General features: G+C 45.7%; 1 protein-coding gene across 2 annotated transcripts in view; it reads right to left on the bottom strand.

Annotated features, from left to right (window-relative positions):
• Nucleotides 1-505: 505 nt before the first annotated feature.
• Nucleotides 506-19,502, bottom strand: part of VAV2 (vav guanine nucleotide exchange factor 2) — a 154,232-nt gene continuing 135,235 nt past the window's right edge. The window contains exons 13-27 of one of the 2 annotated variants that reach the window (XM_035113127.2): nucleotides 18,470-18,555; nucleotides 18,054-18,186; nucleotides 16,038-16,147; nucleotides 15,236-15,337; nucleotides 14,297-14,385; nucleotides 13,537-13,553; nucleotides 12,864-12,879; nucleotides 11,347-11,474; nucleotides 10,777-10,851; nucleotides 9,672-9,724; nucleotides 8,864-8,980; nucleotides 7,569-7,656; nucleotides 5,581-5,704; nucleotides 2,340-2,494; nucleotides 506-2,200 (exon numbers count right to left, since the gene is read on the bottom strand). In XM_035113127.2, the coding sequence (XP_034969018.1) occupies nucleotides 2,153-2,200; nucleotides 2,340-2,494; nucleotides 5,581-5,704; nucleotides 7,569-7,656; nucleotides 8,864-8,980; nucleotides 9,672-9,724; nucleotides 10,777-10,851; nucleotides 11,347-11,474; nucleotides 12,864-12,879; nucleotides 13,537-13,553; nucleotides 14,297-14,385; nucleotides 15,236-15,337; nucleotides 16,038-16,147; nucleotides 18,054-18,186; nucleotides 18,470-18,555 (1,341 nt within the window). In that variant the 3' untranslated portion in view covers nucleotides 506-2,152. The remainder of the gene's footprint in view (nucleotides 2,201-2,339; nucleotides 2,495-5,580; nucleotides 5,705-7,568; nucleotides 7,657-8,863; nucleotides 8,981-9,671; nucleotides 9,725-10,776; nucleotides 10,852-11,346; nucleotides 11,475-12,863; nucleotides 12,880-13,536; nucleotides 13,554-14,296; nucleotides 14,386-15,235; nucleotides 15,338-16,037; nucleotides 16,148-18,053; nucleotides 18,187-18,469; nucleotides 18,556-19,502) is intronic. The other variant, XM_060270532.1, reaches the window with a different exon arrangement.

The raw sequence follows: 19,502 nt of genomic DNA on the forward strand, positions 1-19,502 counted from the left end.
AGCCGCGCATGTTGAAATGTGCTTTGCGTGAATGCAATGGATCGGTCCTGTGTTGTCCTTGCAGAGCTCAGCAGGGACGGCAGGGATGACACTAGAATCAGCTGCCTCTGCCTGTCATTGCAATCCCTAAATATATTATCTCTTAAGTGCACCAAGCGCCTCTGGATGGGAAATGAACTTGGTGGGAGGGGGTAAAATTTAAATGCCGGCGATGGTGCAATCTGGGTAAACAGGGTGGGATATTAATTTAGAGAAATAAATTATTTTAAGGTGACGACAGAGCGAGACATGTTGAGTTTTAAGAAAACGAGTTGCATATTTTATTTAGAACTGACAGCCCTTATCAAATCTTGACCCTCAGGGTGACCAACGTTTGGACGTCAATGAGTGATTTAACACTTAGAATCATAGAATCATAGAATCATAGAGTTGGAAGAGACCACAAGGGCCATCCAGTCCAACCCCCTGCCAAGCAGGAAACACCATCAAAGCATTCCTGACTTCTCTCTTTCCAAAAGAGCGAAAACTCTGAAATTTGCCAATTTCTCGATTGGGTGTGCCCTGAGGATGTTCTTGGGCTCCAGCTCCCAGCAGCCTCCAGTAACCAGCATGGGATGATTGGAATTGTAGTCCAAGAACAGATAATAGAATCATAGAGTTGGAAGAGACCACAAGGCCCATCCAGTCCAACCCCCTGCCAAGCAGGAAACACCATCAAAGCATTCTTGACATATGTCTGTCAAGCCTCTGCTTAAAGACCTCCAAAGAAGGAGACTCCACCACACTTCTTGGCAGCAAATTCCACTGTCGAACAGCTCTTACTGTCAGGAAGATGGAGGACCCTAGGTCAGGTGGGGAAGGCTGCTTTGGAGCACAAGCCCCAGAGAACCAGCATGACATCTCCCAACCACAAGGGAGAAAATCCACTCAGAGATGTGCAAGGGAGCATTTTTCAGACTGAGACCCACATCCCCTCATAGAGAACCTTTTAGGGAACACATCACAGTGGTTGGCAGGGCCGGTAGCGAACGTTGGTGGAGAGACAGGTGCAAGTCTTACATTTCTATGGCAAGCTATATCCCAGCCATGAAAAAGGCAAGTGTTTGTATGTCCACCTTTCTCCATCCATTCACCCAAGCAAGAGGCATTACCCCACTGCAAGATGAGATAACCAGTCAGCCAAACCCACTTAAGGTGTGGAGCAAGAATTGTTAAATGGGGACAGGGGTGTGTGGGTGTAGAGTGGCTTCTGGGATGGATTAAGAGGCTTAGATGGCCACTTTCATCCCCCTGGGGCCTGAAATCCCCCTCCCCTGCACTAAGAAATGAGGATCAATGTCACACTCCTTAAAAGTGAAGGAGAACCTGACGAACAGGCTCAGACACAGGTGATGCCTCACCTTTCTGGGCAGCCTTCCAGGAGTGATATTCTCAGGGTTCCTCCTCACCCAAATTGAGTAGGGGGTCCTTTTATGCCAACTGGGGAGGGTGTGGTGCCTGAATGAGAACAACACAACCAAAGCCCTACCCCAGATGCTACTTCATGCCTGTTGAGTGTGTGAGATCAGTCCCACATACCATCCAAACTACGTTTGTGGTCTGTGAGAGGACTCCCTCCATTGTCCTAACGCCAGAGTCCCCAGAAGCCTTGTAGAAATCAGGACTCCCCTTCTCCATCACTCCCCATCCAGGAACAAGAGACTCTCTCCAATTCCAGTGTTCCACCATGCCATCCCTGTGGTGGTTTTGGTCCAACTTTCACTAAACAGGCTTTGTAAGTCACCCCTAAGCCATGTGTCACGGAAGGCTTCCCTCAGATGCCCCACAACTTTCCAGAAACACCACCCAGCTTTGGATTTCAAAATCTTATGTACAAGTCAAGCCATCAATGAAAGATAAAGCTCTCCCAACCCCTCACCCACAGAAAGCACAAATGCGCAAAGAATCCCGTTCTGTTGCATGTCCATGTGCGTTTGTTTGCTTGCTTGCTTGCTTGCTTGCACCCCATTTGTTACAATGGGCCCAACAAGAGGCTTTTGTCTTAGTTGTTAGTGCCAGAAGAGGGACAGTCACTTTTTCAGAGCCCCAGAAAAAGGGCCCATTTCGGCTTTCCACTGGGCCAACTGCTGACAGTGCCTGGGAGCTCCAGACGTCACTGAACACCCTCTTCTTCAACGTAGGTCGAAGGGAACCAACCAATCTGCAGTGGGAGATGGAAAGCAGCAATTAAAAAAACAACACCCAGAGTCAGACCCAGCTATCTATCCACTCTTAAGAAGGACCCAGCTACCCATGTTAAAATGTAGAAGGACCCGGTTATCCCAACAACCAGCACGCACTCTTCCATTGGTTTCTCCTTTCCACCAGCCCTGGTCCCCGCCTATCCGGCTGTAGATCTTCACGACGTCCCCTTCTCTCAACGAGAGCTCCCGCATGTCCCGCGCAGCAAAGTTGTACCTCGCCACTGCCGTCCCTATGACCCGAGGTGTGAATACTGCGTGCAGACAAAAAAGGAAGGGTGGTTAGGAAGCATTGTGGTGCTTCACATCTGCCAGACTCTTTCCTGAGCACAGCTAGACCGAGTTCAACCTGACCTCTTGCATCTGCTTTAAGAGCAAGGCAGCAGAATTTCATTTGAAATGTGTCACCGGACATTCTTAAATTGGTTTGTGCCTACTGCTCTGTGGGAATGGAATACGATTCTTGGATTTTTTTAAAAAAATTATTGGCATGTGAATTAAGCCACTGATGAAGTGCTGTACAGATCATACAGTGCTGGGGTGAGGAACCTTCTTCAGCCAGAGAGCTGCATTCCTTTGCAGAAAACTTTTCAGGGGCCACATTCCAGTAGCTGGTGGTTTGTCAAGGCCTAACACCAACACATGCATCTCACCAACCCTGAGGACCCACACAATTAAAATGCACGGTCACAGTTCAAGCGAGCATTCCTACACCAGGCAAAAACAGTCAAGGAAGGTGTGAAGCAAGGGTGAGGTGAGGGGGGTGGTTCTGGTGAGAGTCCCAAGGGCCAGACAGAGAGGTTTGGAAGGCTGCATTCAGTTTCTGGGCCTCAGGTTCCCTACCCCGATATTAGGTAATTCTCTTCTTGGAATGTGGTCCTCATTCAAAATAGTTAAAACGTAATTACTGCAGAAAGGAAAACTCGGCCAATTTTTTTTAAAAAAAAAGTGCTGGAAGAGGAGTGATGTTTACAAACATGCTTTTAAAAAAAAGAAATCCCTGGTGAAGTTGCCCTGTTCTTTAATGCATCCATTCAGCAAGCAGAGGTTGAATTGCGTTCCATGCAGGCTGAAAAGTGTAGTCTGTCTAGACAGGCTTCTAAATGTGGGATCAGGAAAGGATGCAATGGATACGCCTCTGAAATGTGGCAATGAATGGGACACAGGGACAGCTTGTGTTTGGAATCCAAGATGACACAGGATGAGTGCAAAGACAGCAAAGGGAAACAATCCCACCAGGACATTCAATGCCCCACTGAAACAAATGGAAGGCACATCAGGGCAGGACAGAGAATGCTGGTCAGGTATTTTTTTTTTTTTTTTTGCAAAGAGAAACATGGATGTTTCCACAGCTATCCAGTAGGAAATTCAGCTCAGAGAGAGACTTGTGTTTTGATCCACCACAGTCCAATATTGCCACCAAGTTCTGGCTAAATGGAAGTCGGAAGTGAGGTGGGCAGGGGGGGGGGGTGGTGGTGGTGGAAATAGTTCTCTCTCTCTCTCTCTCTCTCTCTCTCTCTCTCTCTCTCTCTCTCTCTCTCTCTCTCTCTCTCTCTCTCTCTCTCTCTCTCTCTCTCTCCATAATTTATTATGCATTTTCAGGGTCAGCCAATGATATTTTGCTGCCAGAAGCAAAGGACAAGAGGGTTCCCCCTCCCATAAAATGTACAGAACCCCCCCCCCCCGGGCCAGCTGTTTAGGAGGTATAAGCCAGATCTTGTAGCACACAAAGATTTGTTCTGCAACTCCTTGCTGCTGTCTGTCTGACCACTCACAACCGCCTCACTCTGCCTAATGGTCAGGGATGACATGGGGGTAGGGGGGGCACAGATCCACACCATAAATTTAAACCACAACCAACATATGTTTAAAGCACATGGCTTCCCCTGGCAACTGTAGTTTGTTAAGGGTGCATTTTTTTTTATATTGCATTATATCCCACCTGTTTCTCCATGGCTCTCTCCCCGCCTCATTACATTCCCACAACACCTTGTGAGGTAGTTTAAGCTGAGAGGCGGTGGTTGGCTCCAAAGTCACCTGCAGTGAATGCCACAGAGATTTGAACCCTGGACTCTGTGGACTCAGGATTCTTGAGTGGAGGGGGGCATGTGTTTTAGATGTGCTTTGAATGCACATTTAAAAGTATTCTGTGGATCTGGCCAAGGACCGATGTGAAAGCCCTTCTCTCTTCCAGGTGACCAATGGATGAATGTCTGCTGGTGGTGGTGATGGAGATGGCAACATGCGGCAATTTCTCAGGCTACCACCAGAGGTCAAGTTCCTCTCTTTTTTCATGCACATATGTATACATACAGATACTTAGATATATATATACACACTAACAAACACATATGTATATATATATACCTGACCAGAAAGGAGTGGAGGCATTCTGAGAAGTGAAGTTGTGGCCCTGAGGACTGAGAAAGGAAAAATTGTAGGAAGCACAGGCAGCTGCAGAAAGGTCAGAGAGAGAGAGAAACAAAGCAACGGGAGAAAGGAAGGAAGGAAGAAAAGGGTCGGAAAACACAATTAACGAGGGAAATTAACAAAGGCGGGGAGAGAAAAACACGGCACACACCCAGTAAAAGCAAACTCAGAACATGCAGAATATTTTTTTCATTCCCCCCCTCCAAATGATAATAACTATGTTTTATTTTTTGGAATATCAAAACATTATCATTGGATCAGACCAAGGCTCATACAAAGAGTCTGGCTGCTGAATCAGGCCAATGGCCCATCCAGCCCAACATCCTGTTCTTACAGTGGCCATCCAGATATAGATGCCTGTGGGAAGTCCGCAAAGCAAGACCTGAGCCGCCCAACAGCATATCTCCCCTCCTGCAGTTTCCAGCACCTGGCGTTCAGAAGCATTGCTGCCTCTGGCTGTGGAGGCAGAGCATAGCTCAAATGCCCTTGCAATTTGCCCATTTTGGCCTGGAGCAAGGAAGAGGGGAGCCCAACTGTCTTTGACTGCTCTTCGGGGGCAGAGTGAGATACACACATCCCACAGGACCCACACCCCACAAAGCATATAGCATGTTGGTAGCGACTAAGCCCCTGTAGTTTTTGGGGTTGCATGCAATGCTTCTCACACTCCAAGCAAACCCACTGAAACTGACAGGCATGATTAACTTCGGTAGGTACGACAATTTCAATGGGTCTACTTCGAGTGAAATTTACTTGGATGCAATCATTGGCCTGTGTCTTGCAAGCAGAGGGTTTGCTCTACTATTGAACCATGGACAGCACCCATAACTTCCCTGTCCTGGGTGTTTTTTACTCTCAAGTGATTAAGAGAAACTAATTGAAGGAAGGGATTTCAACTTCCTTTTATTACCTGGTGACCGAGTCAAGGTTCTGGAGGTAGAGCGTTCCCGGGACTTGTAAGGGTACTTCAATGTTGTGTCCAGTTGTTTAAAACTCTCCTTGAGTGAGTGAGTTTGATAGTATTCAACAAGTTCCTACAAGGGAAGAAAACAAAACAAAAAACAAAACTGTAAACTTCTTGGAAGAGGGTCCTCAAAATAAACTTTAGCCACCATCGCAGGCATACCAGGCCAAGTTCAAGGTGTTATTTTCGTACCTTGGCTCCCAAACGCAACAAATGAGTGTTCCAGTTTGCGAACGTTATTTGGAACCTGAACATCCGACGGAGCTTCCTGCAGCCAATCAGAAGCTGTGTTTTGGTTTCCGAATGTTTTGGAAGTCGAACTGATTCCATTCGACTTCCAAGGTATGACTGTACATTATTATAAAGTCAAACCTCAGTTTTCAAACGTCTTGGCTATCAAACGTTTCGGAAGCCGAACGGCTACCGAGGCGTGTTTCTCCATTTTTTCAATGGGTTTTGCTGCTAGCCCTTTGATCTTCAGTTTTCAAATGTTTCGGAAGTCAAAGGGACTTCTGGAACGGATTACGTTCAAAAACTGAGGTTCCACTATTTTATTATATATTCACTTATACCCTGCCTTTTACCCTGATAGGGACTGAAAACAAGAATTGCTAAAAACATACAAAAAACAATAATTAAAAAATAATTAAACATGGATAAAAATTAAACTATATACACCAGAGCTTTCCGAACTGTGTGTTGCGACGCATTAGTGTGTCAGCTGCAATGTGTAGGAATGCAAATGCTCCCTGCACTCCTCCCAGGGCTGGAAAGGGGTTAGTTAAACCTCTGGTTTGCTAGGAAAACTGAATTACCGTGTGACGAAGTGATATATGTCCAAAAAGTATGTCTCCAACATGAAAAGTTTGGAAACCTCTGATATACATAAATAAAATTTGTTTGAAACATAACCAGTTACTACCATAAAAACTGCATGGCACCAGCCCTTTAATTAAAAGCAGTCAGTTCCCCAAAGCCTGTTGGAACAAGGCTTTCACCTGCTGGCAGAAGGACAACAAGGAGGGAGCCAGGCTGGCTTCTCCAAGGAGCAGGGCCGTCTTAAGCAGGTCGGGCGCCCTGGCGCCGTGGTGCGCAGATCGCTCAGGCGCCCCCGCCCCGCCCTGTTTCTTCCCGCGGCTGGTGGTTTCCACGTGGCTTCACTGCCCTGCGCCACCCAGCCTACCCCTAGAGCCGGCCCCGCCAAGGAGGGAGTTCCAGAATCTGGGAGCAGCCACCAAGATGACCTTCTTCCGCAGCCCTACAGAGTGGCCTTGTGAAAGTGGTGGTACCAAGAGAAGGGCCTTCACCAAAGATCTCAAAACTCGGCAGGTTTGTATGAGGAAATGGTCTTTTGGATAGCTTGGACCCAAGTCAGGTAGGGCTTTATAGGTCATAACCAGGACTTTGAATTGTGCCTAGAAACGGACTGGCAGCCCCTTCACTTGAAACTCGCCACTTATTGACACCAGGCAGGTGCCTTCTTTGTACTCTTTTCAAAGCCTGCTGATAACATTTTTGTTTGGACAAGTCTACCCAGATGTTTAGAAAGTTGATACTAGCGTCAATGTTTTCGGTCTATTGTTATTTTTACTTTTCAAAAGTATCAAATTATTGTATTGTTGTCAATTCTTTTGTTGTTGTTGTTGTTGTTGTTAATAATAATAATAATAATAATAATAATAATAATAATTTATTATTTATACCCCGCCCATCTGGCTGGGTTTCCCCAGCCACTCTGGGCGGCTTCCAACAGAACATTAAAATACAATAATCTATTAAACATTAAAAGCTTCCCTAAACAGGGCTGCCTTGTTTTTGTGTGAATAGCTTTGAGGGATTTTTTTTTTTTACAATCAACCAAGCTGTGTATAAATTTTATGAAATATGTACTACATCATCATCATCATATTTTGTTATCTTCAAACAAACCATACCAATAAGCTTTCAAATTTTTTTGCTTCGGTGATGTGAATCCAGTTGTCTTTTTCAACCACCTTAATGTGCTTCACCTCCTCATTAAACCTGCAGGGGGAGACATGGAGTTGGTGAACCAGAAAAATCACAGTCAGATTGGGGTGGTTTGGAATGCCACTGTGCCCCTACAACAGGGGTCAGCAACCATGGGGGTCATTTAACCAGCCATGGACCTCCACCACCCGCTTGGTCGGCTCCCGTGTGCCATGGTAAACCGGCATGCAGCAGAGCAGGGGCCGCTTTCGCTACGCTGGCCAGCTTCCCATTGGCTGCAGGAAGCTCCTGCAGCCAGTGGGAATCTGCGTACGCGTCCTCCGCACAGGAAGGAGTGCCAGAAATCACATTCGCGCGCATGCGTGCACTCCAGCCCACTGCAGCATCTGCGGGACAGTGAACCAGCCCAAGCCACAAAAACTTTGGCAATCCCTGCCCTACAGGAATGGTGGCATCCTAAAAAAAGGCCTATTGACCACAAGGGATGGGCAAATCTGACTCTCTCTTTTTTCAGTTTCCCAGACATATTTAAGAAAGAGGGGGGGGGTGTTGTTATGTGGGGTTAGTGTAGTTTTGAAATTGGTGGTGTGGAAGCTTCAGTCCACTACAGTCATACCTTGGTTTTCGAACATGCCTAGTTCTCAAATGTTTTGGCTCCTGAACGATCGAAACCCAGAAGTGACTGTTCCTGTTTTCGAATGTTCTTTTGGAAGCCGAACGTCTGACAAGGCTTCCGATTGGCTGCAAGAGTTTCCTGCAGCCAATCAGGAGCTGCACTTTTGTTTTCGACTGTTTTGGAAGTTGAACGGACTTCCGGAACAGATTCCGTTCAACTTCCAAGGTACGACTGTATTTTGATTCAGGATTTGCATCCTCAAATTGTATCCAAGGTCAGACAAAAACCTGCCCCTTGATCTTGGGAACTATCATGCAAATTTTGGTTGCATTATCAAGGTGTTCAAATGCAGAGCAAAAACAAAACGATATAGTTTATGGGGCAGTAAGATTGGGATTGCCAGCAAAATAATACCCAGGGCTCATCCCCCCACGGAGCCCATACCCTAACCATGCACCCATATGCCAGGACAGAAGCATGAGGTCCTTCTCCTTGCCCTACAGCTACAAGGGCCTTTTTTGTTGTGGCCCCACCCAGGCAGAATCCCCTCTCCTAACAAGGATGGTGGTACAACTGCAACCACTCCTGCACCCACTGTAAGGAACTACAGCCCCATCTCAGAACAAGCCTAGTTAGATCACTTACTTAATGCTGATTGCAAAGCGCTCGGCCTCCGCCGGCCTCTCCCGGATCAGGTACGTCCCAGTAACATGCAGCTTCAGGAGATTGTCTGTCTGCTGCCTTTCCATGTTTCCCGCAAACCTGAGGGGGAAAAACATGAAATGCTCATTATTAAGAGATACAGTCATACCTCTAGTTACATATGTTTCAGGCTGCGTACAACACGGGATACGTAAGCGCCGAACCCGGAAGTAACAGAACGGGTTATTTCCAGGTTTGGCAATTCGGGCGTGTGGAGAAGCGCCGAATCGCACAGATTCTGCGCTTCAGCGTAAGTACTGCTCTGGATGCGTACGGGGCTCCGGAACGGATCCCGTTCGTATCCAGAGGTACCACTGTACTCATTTGTTTTTGATAGCTGAATTTTCTAGTTTGGAACCCCTACTTTCATTTCTCCAAGTTTCTAGCTCCTGTGGCCAAGCAGTAACTTGTATGGATATATTAGTAATTTGTATTCATGCTACATTTGCATTATTTCAGCATTTGTTGTTGCTTAGGTGGTCTGCTGTTGTTGCTTTAGTTTTCTGTATGCTGCTCCGAGATACGTTTTACATATTAAGTACTACAGAACTCATCTGAATCAAGTTATCAATAAGGTAACTTGAATAAATAAGTTTTAATCAGTCCCAGCTGGCATGACAATTGTCAGGGGACAATGGAAGTTGGATTCCAGAAAGACTTTGGGTACTCCAAGGTATACCAAATGAAAGCCGTGAGCATCCATCTTTAGGTCTCCTGGCAATGCATGCCTAATTTGAACACTGGAACTCACCAAGGATAGGGAGAGTAATCCATCTCTCGTGATGGGGGCCGGCTGTTGGGAGGCTGCAGAAAGCAGAGCAGAAAAGAGTTATGCAAGCAGCAGGACCCTAAGAAGGCAAAGAGTGGGTGGTTGTTTTTTAATGAATCACAGCATTGTATAGTTGGAAGGGACCCCAAGAGTCATCTAGTCCAACCCCTTGTAATGCAGGAATCACAGTTAAAGAATAATTGAGACATAGCTGTCCAGCTTCTGCTTAAAAACCTTAAATAAAGGAGAGCCCAGCACCTTCCAAGGGAGTTCATGGACCAAGTATAAGTGTGTAAGCTAATGAGTTATTAGCTGTGAGGAAGATGAAACTGGCCACATTGGACAATATGTTAGCAACATAGAGGTGAAACTCGGAAAATTAGAATATTGTTGAAAAGTGCATTTATTTCAGTAATGCAACTTTTTATTTTTTATTTTTCTTTTAATTTTTACAAATGCTTTCTTTTGGAAATTCCACAGTAATAAAACAAATAGTTACAATAATTAAATACATTCCATATATAATTGACCCGCCTAACGACAAATAATTACTATTACAACAAATAAAGGCTTGACATACCTTGCTTTGCATGTCATGCATCTATCTCATATATTGGTTTCACCTTTTAAGTTGCACTACTGAAATAAATGCACTTTTCGGCGATATTCTAATTTTCTGAGTTTCACCTGTAACTGTGCCCTTAAGTGAACGTAAGAGGCCTGCAGCCGGATCAGGCCACAGGGAGCCCATCCTGTTTTCATAGTCACCATCCAGGTGCCCCAATGGGAAGAAGCCCACAAGCAGGACCTGAACACAACACAATCTCTCACCATTTGAGCAACTGGTATTATTCAGAAGTATACTCATCATAGCTAGTAGCATGCATGCTGATTGGCTTATTTCCATGCCTCCCCCACCCCCCTATGTTTGGCTGAATGTCTCCAGACTAAGAAACACAAAACCTCTTGATTTGTTTTTTCTCAAATTATACACTGGTTTTGTCCGGTTTTTTAAATAAAGTTCTATCAAGACTTTCCCCCCATCTGCAGAAGTTAAGTGACTCTGCTAACATTCCTGTCTCCTTACTCTGGCATCCACTGGGCAGGGTTTGACGGACGAGCTGGGGAAATAACCAGACTTCTTCGACAATATTAGCCTTCCCTGGAAACGAAGACAAGAAAAAGAGCCATAGAACAGAGTCATAGGGGGTGCTTTTGGTCTCACAGAGTCATAACTTCAGTTAACATGGACCAGGAGAAGCAGGACCAGGAGAAGGATGCAGTGCAAGCAGACTGCTGGGGCAAGGGTTGGGGAATTATGTTAGCCATCCAAGTTGCCCAAGAGGCCACTGTTCTGAAGCCTCCAACATAACACCTATGGGTGCACTGGCACCCTTGAGGTCCCCCCTCAAAGAAGAGTCATGTCAGAAATCAAGAACGCTTTCCAGCCAAGCAAAAATGCTCAAGGAAGGTGTGGCTTGAGGAGACTTATGGGGGCCATACAGAGAGGTCTGGAGGGCCAGATTAGAGCCTGAAATCCCCCACCCTGATCTAAAACTAAGTTGCAGATCATTTCCACTGGATGCAATGGCTGAACCTGTGCCCCATCTTCACCTAAGATCTCCTGAATGTTTCCAGAGGGCCTCCGAGCACTCACCTCCCACCACTGTGACTCTGGGTCCCCTCGGAGGAGCTCAATAACTTCCCCCGTTTGAAATGTCAAGACGGGTTTCCCTGGGGGAGCTGGGTTGCCATGGTAGTTCTGGACTGCCACCATTTTGGGACCTGTATGTAGACAGAAGGAAGAAGAAGCCATGCTGAAGTTGGATGCAATTAAGTCAGTGAATGAACCTCTATCAAAATGTTATCCTCCTCCTCCTCCTCCTATCTGACTGGGTTGCCTCAGCCACTCTGGGGGGCTTCCAGCAAAATAAAACATCAAACATTAAAAATTTGCTATACAAGGCTACCTTTAGATGTCTTCTAACAGCCATAGCTGTTTATCTGTCGACTTTGCTGTTATATGGGGGAATCAAAGGCTGATATTGCTTTGGGGCAGCCTCATTTATTTAAAGCATTTCCCCCTTTGCACTATTTGGCCAATGAATAAGTAAATAAAGTTTCCCAGAGCAGCCTACAGATCAACTAGAAATAAATAAATCCATCTCTGCCCTTGAGCTTATATTCTTTTTTAGAAAACAACAACAACCCAGCCTATCCTTTTTGATCCTGCCTTTTACTCAGAAACAATGAGGACTAGGTAAAGGTAAAGGGGCCCCTGACCATCAGGTTCAGTCGTGTCCGACTCTGGGGTTGCGGCGCTCATCTCGCTCTATAGGCCGAGGGAGCAGGCGTTTGTCCGCAGACAGCTTCCGGGCCATGTGGCCAGCATGACAAAGCTGCTTCTGGCAACCCAGAGCAGCACACAGAAACGCCGTTTACCTTCCCGCCGGAGCGGTCCCTATATATCTACTTGCACTTTGATGTGCTTTCAAACCGCTAGGTGGGCAGGAGCTAGGACCGAGCAACGGGAGCTCAGAACCGCCGACCTTCTGATCAGCAAGCCCTAGACTCTGTGGTTTAACCCACAGCGCCACCTGACTATCACTTTAAGGGGAGAATACAGCAGCTGTTTTGCATATAGAAAGTCTCAGGTTCAATCCCTAGCACCATCTCCAGGTAAGACTGGGAATATCTCCTGTCTGAAACCCTGGAGAGATGATGCCAGTCAATGTTGACAATACTGAATTAGATAGACCAACTCTTGGGGTATAATGCTAGTATTTAATTCTACCCTTATTCAGCACAATGAGGACAATGAACCTCATTTATTTTTAGTGGAAAGCCCCTAGCTCAGTGGCAGAATACCTGCTTTGCATGCAGAAGGTCCCTGGTTCAAGCTCCACTGGCATCTCCAGACAAGGCTGGGAAAGAGCCCCTTGCCTGAGACCCTGGAAAACTGCTGCTGTCAGTGTAGGCAATACTGAGCTTGATGGGCAAGTGGTGTGACTCAGGATAATGTAGACCATTCATCCATGCTCTGAGACACACACCACGGATGCAGTTGATCTGTTTTGCAATTTACTGTTCCTCATCTCACTAAGCAGGAGGACTATTTTGAGAAAAAAGAAAAAAGCACCAGCAATAATAATAAAGAGAAAATAGCAACCTTACCCATATTCAATGAATCCTGGAGAGACAGACAGACGGAGAGACAGAAAGGGAGAGATTTTAAAATTGTATATGATTCCTTCTGGGCCACAAAACATCCTGCTTGTTATAACAACAGTTCACACTCTTCCTCTGTCTTCCCTCCGAGAGTTAAAAATATATATTGCAAAACAGGTACAAACCTTGTCAAGAAACAAAAAATCAATTCTTGCTTAATACAGGGGTGGGGGCCCCTTTTTCAATCTGGGAGCTCTTCCTAAGGGCTGCATGCCAGTGGTGAGTGGGGCTAAAATAAAAAGTGGGCACAGCAGGCAAAAAGGGGAAGGGGCAAACACAGCACAGGTGGACAAAGTTCAGCTATGCAAAAGCCCAAGGTTTTCCCACACTTTGCCTTGCTTTCTCTGTCCTCTATCGGGGCAAAGAGAAAAGGCGTCAGGTAGGCTGGCACTGGGTATGCCTGCCAGCAGAGCCAATCTGCAGAACTGCCCTCCCTGTCATCACCTCAACTTTCCCAGTATGCGGCAGTGACTTTGCAGGAGTGACCGACTGCTCCCGTCCCCATCTCTATTGCCCAGTGATGCCAGTGCACAAAGGAAATGAAATCAAAGACAGTTGCAACCAACAGATAGGAACATCCTTTCCTGGAGAGAAGGCAAAAAGTAGTGATGGAGCTTACCTGGTCTGCTGGTGAACCTGAAGATTTGGGTGGGTTGGGGAGAAATGAAATGAAAATTCTGATTAGCTTGAGCAGGAAGCTCCACATTTCAGTTTACACTGTGGGCTGAAAGGACTCCAAAACCACAAGAAAATATTTACTTACTTACTTACTTACTTACTTACTTACTTACTTACTTACTTACTTACACCCCTCCCTTTTCCCAGACTAGGACTCAAGATGACATACACAAATTGAAAGAATACAAAAAGCTAAAAGCATATAAAAGATAATTGTTAAAAAGGAATGAAATTCATTTAATAGAATACAATATAAATATCAAATATATTTAAATACAGACAATAAAAACAGCACAGCACTATTTCAAAGCCCTTTCCAAGAAGAAGAAGAAGAAGAAGAAGAAGAAGAAGAAGAAGAAGAAGAAGAAGAAGAAGAAGAAGAAGAAGAAGAAGAAGAAGAAGAAGTCCCGAAAAGCCTGAGAGAATAAAACAGTCTTCACCTGCTGGCCGGAGGACAACAAAAAGGGTGCCAGGCTAACTTCTCTAGAGAGGGAGTTCCAAAGTCTGGGAGCAGCCACCAAGAAGGCCCTTCATAACCAAGGGGGCAGTGTACTGCCTGGGGTGGCTGCTCTGCGGCTTTGTGGGCACCAAGAGAGGACATCAAGGGTGCCATTGCACTCACAAGTACCACGTTAGGGACCAACGGATCACTGATGCAAACCACAATTGTGAAAAGCAGCTTCCGCATAGGAGAAACTTACTGATTTTGCAGGGGGGAATGACTTCCAAGCATTCCTTGTGAGCACCAACTTTGCATTTCACACACTGATAACCCTGGTAGAAGGTCCCTCTGTGAAAAGAGTTGCCAAGAGTTAGAAATCACAGCTGAATAATCCATGACAGATGGCCCTCCAACCTCTGTTAAAAACCTCCAGTTAAGAAGAGTTCACCACTTTCCAAGGGAGTCCCGCCCACTGTTGAATGGCTCTTATCAGAAGGTCCTTCTTAAGGTCATCAGAAGGTACTTCTTAAGGTCTAGATGGAATCGCCCTTCTTGTAATTTCCCCCACCATAAGCAGAGGCACAGGACCAGATACTTCTCATGTACAAGCTTCCCCACACCAAACCAATTTACTTGCATTCGTTTTAGGTATTTCCCCTTCCCCAAGCATAGAGCAGAGAAAGATGCCTTATACACAGTCAGACTGTTGGTATATCTTGCTCAGTACTGTCCACTGTGACTGGCAAAGGCTCTCCAGGATTTCAGGAAGGGCTATTTCTCAGCCTTACCTGGAGATGCCATTGGAGAATGAAGCTGAGTTCTACTGCATGCAAAACTGACGATCTACGGCCATGCATCCTTAGCCTCAAAATAAAATACGATTCCAGTCTTGAATGGAGTCAGGCCATATTAAGTCTATTTACCTCAGTACTGCAAGATTTTAGGCAGGGGACAAGCCCTACCTGGAAATGTTTCTGGGAACTGAACCTAGGAACTTCTGCATGCCAAGCAGCTGCTCTGCCACTCAGCTGTGGCCTGTCCCCAAGTCATTTAGTCACTGCCATTGTTGAACCACTGGGAGTCTGCAAGCCTAGCCACTCTGTTGCAAATTACCCAGAGATCTGCCAGCAGATGCCAAATCACCTCCCGCCCACCATTGGTCTGGATAGACACTTTCCAGCAGAGAGTCCCCTTTCACCTGAGAAACATCTTGCATGCTTTACAGTTTGTTGTCTTGTCAAAGGTGTACATCTGGAAATTGTGGTTGTTTGCCATGGCTTTTTCCGGCTTGATGTTTGACCTGATCCAAAGGGAAAACAAAAGCAGCTAATTTTTATTTTTAGTTCTCAGGACTATCCTGACCAGCTTCAATAACACTGCAGGCTTTTCCAACTTATTCAGGAGGCTTCTGCGGGCACCCTGACGATCATGAACCCAAAGTTCCCCGATAAACTCAGCATTTCAATTATTTTGCTTTAATTTCTAAATTAAAGAAAATGTTTATTTATTTTAGTTGCATTTATTCCTCTCCTTTTCTTCAAGAAGCTCAAGGAAGTGCACAGTGGTGTACAAGGTTCTTTCTCTCCTCCTTTAATCCCCACAAGAACAATTCTGTGAGGTAGGTTATGCTGAGAGGCAGTGATTGGCCCAAGATGAGCTTTATGGCCAAGTGGGGATTTGAACCCTAGTCTCTCCCAGGTCCTAGTCTTGACATTCTAACAACTATTCAAATGACAAATCCCATAGAAACATTGGACAGGGAGATCATGGGACATCCTCTCAGGGGCTGGAGGACTGAAAGACTGGTGACAGCCACTTTTAAAACCCTCCCCTTAAAATATATATAGAACAGGAAATAAAACTATGTAATGTCAAACTGCCTCTATGTTGCCTACTGTCGGGTCTTTTACTGGCTCTGGGGTTTTGCTGGTTTTCCCTTTGATAAGTGCCAACATGGTGGCTGTCAACCCTCTTCTTCTTTTAAGTGCCCTAATACTCACATGGCCATTTCAAACTGCTCCATCCACTTCCTTTTCATGTCTTCTGTCTTGCAGAAGAACTGGAAGCCCTGCTTGCCTTGGAGGTGAGTGAGGTAGAAACCGTACGACCACTACCAAGGGAAATAAGAGAGAGCAGTGGATGCTAAAGCAATCCAAATGGTTCTCCCCAATGGAGTCTGGTCCAATCAGGGCAAATGGGGAGCGCTGTCCCACCAACCTCAGCCTGCCCTCAGCCAGCCCCCATCTGCCCTCCTTCCTTCCTTACAAAGGAAGTGTTACAGCGATAAGATAAAATTAAATCTGAATGCGTGGACGCAGCTTACCATTTTTCCATGCAACTGAGAAGCATGAGAGGGGAAAGCGGAGACACAGTTTGTTAAAAAGAGGCTCCAGGGTCCAGCTCACCCATGTTTTAAAGAGAGAGATTGGCTTCCAGGAGAAGGGAAGACTCAACCTCCTGCCAGCCAACCCCTGCACCCCAAAATACAGATGATCAAGAGGCAAGGAACGAGGATGGGCACATAGCCACATCAGAAGTCCTCCATCAGCCACATTTTGAAGTGAGGTCAGGGAACATTCTTGTACATTCTTAGATCTGATCAAAAATATGGAAGACCGTTCTGCCCCAAACCCAGCCCACCTGCCAACACTAACCATTTCAGGACCCTACTAGGCAAGGGAAGCTCTTTCCATGATGCCATCACCAGGGGATTCCAGTCATGGGGTCTTTTCGATGCTGCCCCCCCCCCTTTATAGAATGTCCTCACTGGCAAAATGTGCTTGATTCCCTTGCTATTGGCTTTCGGGGGGATTTTAAAAATATTCATTTTCACCCAGGTCTTGGGTAATTGAAAACTGTTCCTGGCAACCCTAAAATGATCAGGGTAATATGATTCATACAGTGTGGCTTTCCATTTGGATTGGAAGGAGTCCAGAAGGGTTAGGGGTGCCAACCCCAAAATGAGTTTTATCCAGTAGTGAATCTTCAAAATCCATATCCAGGCGCTGACAGGGATTTGCCCAACCTCCAGGCGGACCGCCATATTGGACACACAGGAGGGGATCCCCAGCAGACAGCGATAGAACTTAGTTTGAAACGATTCTAGGGGATCATAATTTGAAAAACTGTGAATCTGTGAGCCAAATGTCAGTTGTGCTAATATTTATGCAGCAAAAACCTGAGAGGCTGCTGGGATATATTGGCCTCCTTTCCCATAGAAAAATCTTATGGTAGCTTTAGTAGTTCTTTGGACATTTGCAGTGGTATTTTTGACCTGATAAAGCCATGACCCCCTTTCGTGGAAGGTTATAGGGTAATATGATTGCTTTTAGAGCTTTGTAAACATTACATAAATGTTTTAATTTTATTTTTTAATTGTATTGTTTTAACATTTTGGTGTTTGTCGCCCTTGGCTCTTCTGCAAGGACAGAATAGAAATGTAAATGCTAATAATGTGAGTTTGGGGGGGGGGTCAAGTCTGGAGTCCCTTCCAATTCCTGTACCCAGTGAGGATTAGAATCCAGTAGAGGAGTTTCCCAAACTAGTGAGAGAAGTTTCTTTGTAAAACCTTAGTTGGCTACTTAAGTGTCCTCATCAGCACCCCAAAGGAGGAGCTTGTTGGTTGCAAAAGCCCCAACTAAGTGATGGTGCCCCTCTGGCTAAGGCGTGGGTCTTTCCTTCACCATCCACTCCTAGCTGTTAGGTAAGCGAACAAGATCCAGAGTGGGCTGTGAGAGCTGAGCTGAAAGCAGGCTGGAGGCTGGAGACCTGCTTGCTCTGTGCTGGATCCAAAGCTGTGACTAATGGAAAAGCACTAATGTAAGCCCCTCCATCCTGTGCTCAGGTTGTACAGATGTGTAAATGAAACCATATATCCCAAGGGCAACCGCAGTCTCAGCTAACCCTCATTGCAAGGAAACATAACCTGGGTAAGTGCCTGGAACCCCTGGGGTCTCTCACCACTTAAGAGATTGGGGTGGGGAGTAATCATCATCATCATCAATAAAAATAACAACCTTCTTTATATCTTTATTGTTCATCGGGTCATCCGTCATCTTGTAGCAGAACAGCTCGATGATATCCTTCTGCTCATAGTTGTAGCCTTTTCGTTTGCAGACGATCACCACTTTGTCAAATAAAAACAAGTACCTGCCCCAACACCAAAGAAAAAAATACAAAGCCAAGGCTTGAAAGACACATTTTTCAACAGCATTAAAGTAATTTTGAGTGTCACTCTCTTCCCATCCACATCATCCATTTAAAGCATATTTATGCCACTTTTCACAGTTGTGGCTTCCCTCAAAGAACTCAGGGAAGTGTAGTTTACACATACAGCACTACAATTCCCAGCATCCTTAGCAAACCAGAGTTCCCGGGCTTATTTGGTGAGGAGAAGCCACCTGCTTGTTCTGCCCTTCTCTCGCTTGCTCACCTATCCTGCTTCGTATGGTTCACTATTGAACGGACCTTCAGTTCACCGTCTATTTTGGGCCTCCCATATTCTTCTAGTTTCACTGGCTGTGGGGTAACACAGGAAAGTGTTGAGAGAGGGGGGGAAACAAAAACATAATAATAATAATAATAATAATAATAATAATAATAATAATAATTTACTTAAACCTCACCCATCTGACCGGGCCTCCCCAGCCATTTTGGGTGGCTCCCAACAGAATATTAAAAACACAATAAAGCATCAAACATTAAAAACTTCCCTAAACAGGGTTGCCTTCAAATGTCTTCTAAAAGTCAGATAGTTGATTATCTCCTTGACATCTGCTGGGAGGGCATTCCACAGGGCAGGCGCCACTACCAAGAAGGCCCTCCTCCTGGTTCCTTGCAACCTCACTTTTCACAGTGAGGGAACCACCAGGAGACCCTCGGAGCTGGACCTCAGTGTCCAGGCAGAATGATGGGGGTGGACATGCTTCTTCAGGTATACTGGGCCGAGGCCGTTTAGGGCTTTAAAGGTCAGCACCAACACTTTGAATTGTGCTCGGAAACAATAACTATCAAAAATAATTTAATGATACCCAGGAGCAGCCTCAGATCTTGACCTCAATTATTGCTTAAGAGGGAATCCTGGTTAAGACTAGCAGGAGAAAGAAAACTGGGACAGGGAAGCTTCTGGTCTGCAGTTTATAAATCCCATGGCTCCCAACCTTCTGTGGTGTGTGATCTGTTATTAAAGCTGCTGCTCTTTGCTTTTAGCTGCTGTTGGTTCTGCTTGTTTTTGTTCTGTTTATAGTTTGTGTTTTTATGTTGGAAAGGGCGGCAGCTCAGTGGCAAGCCTACCTTGCAAGGAGAAGGTTTCCAGAGAGGCCTGGGAATGTCCCGTGTCGAGGCACTGGGCAGTCAATATGGACAATATTTTGCTAGGTGAGTTGAGGGTCTGACTAATAGAAGGCAGCTTCCTATGTTTCTGGGAAGGGTGACTGCTCAGTGGAAGAGCAACTACTTTACATGCA

The sequence above is a fragment of the Zootoca vivipara genome, chromosome Z (genome assembly GCF_963506605.1).
Source record: "Zootoca vivipara chromosome Z, rZooViv1.1, whole genome shotgun sequence".
In the NCBI taxonomy this organism is placed as follows: Eukaryota; Metazoa; Chordata; class Lepidosauria; order Squamata; family Lacertidae; genus Zootoca; species Zootoca vivipara.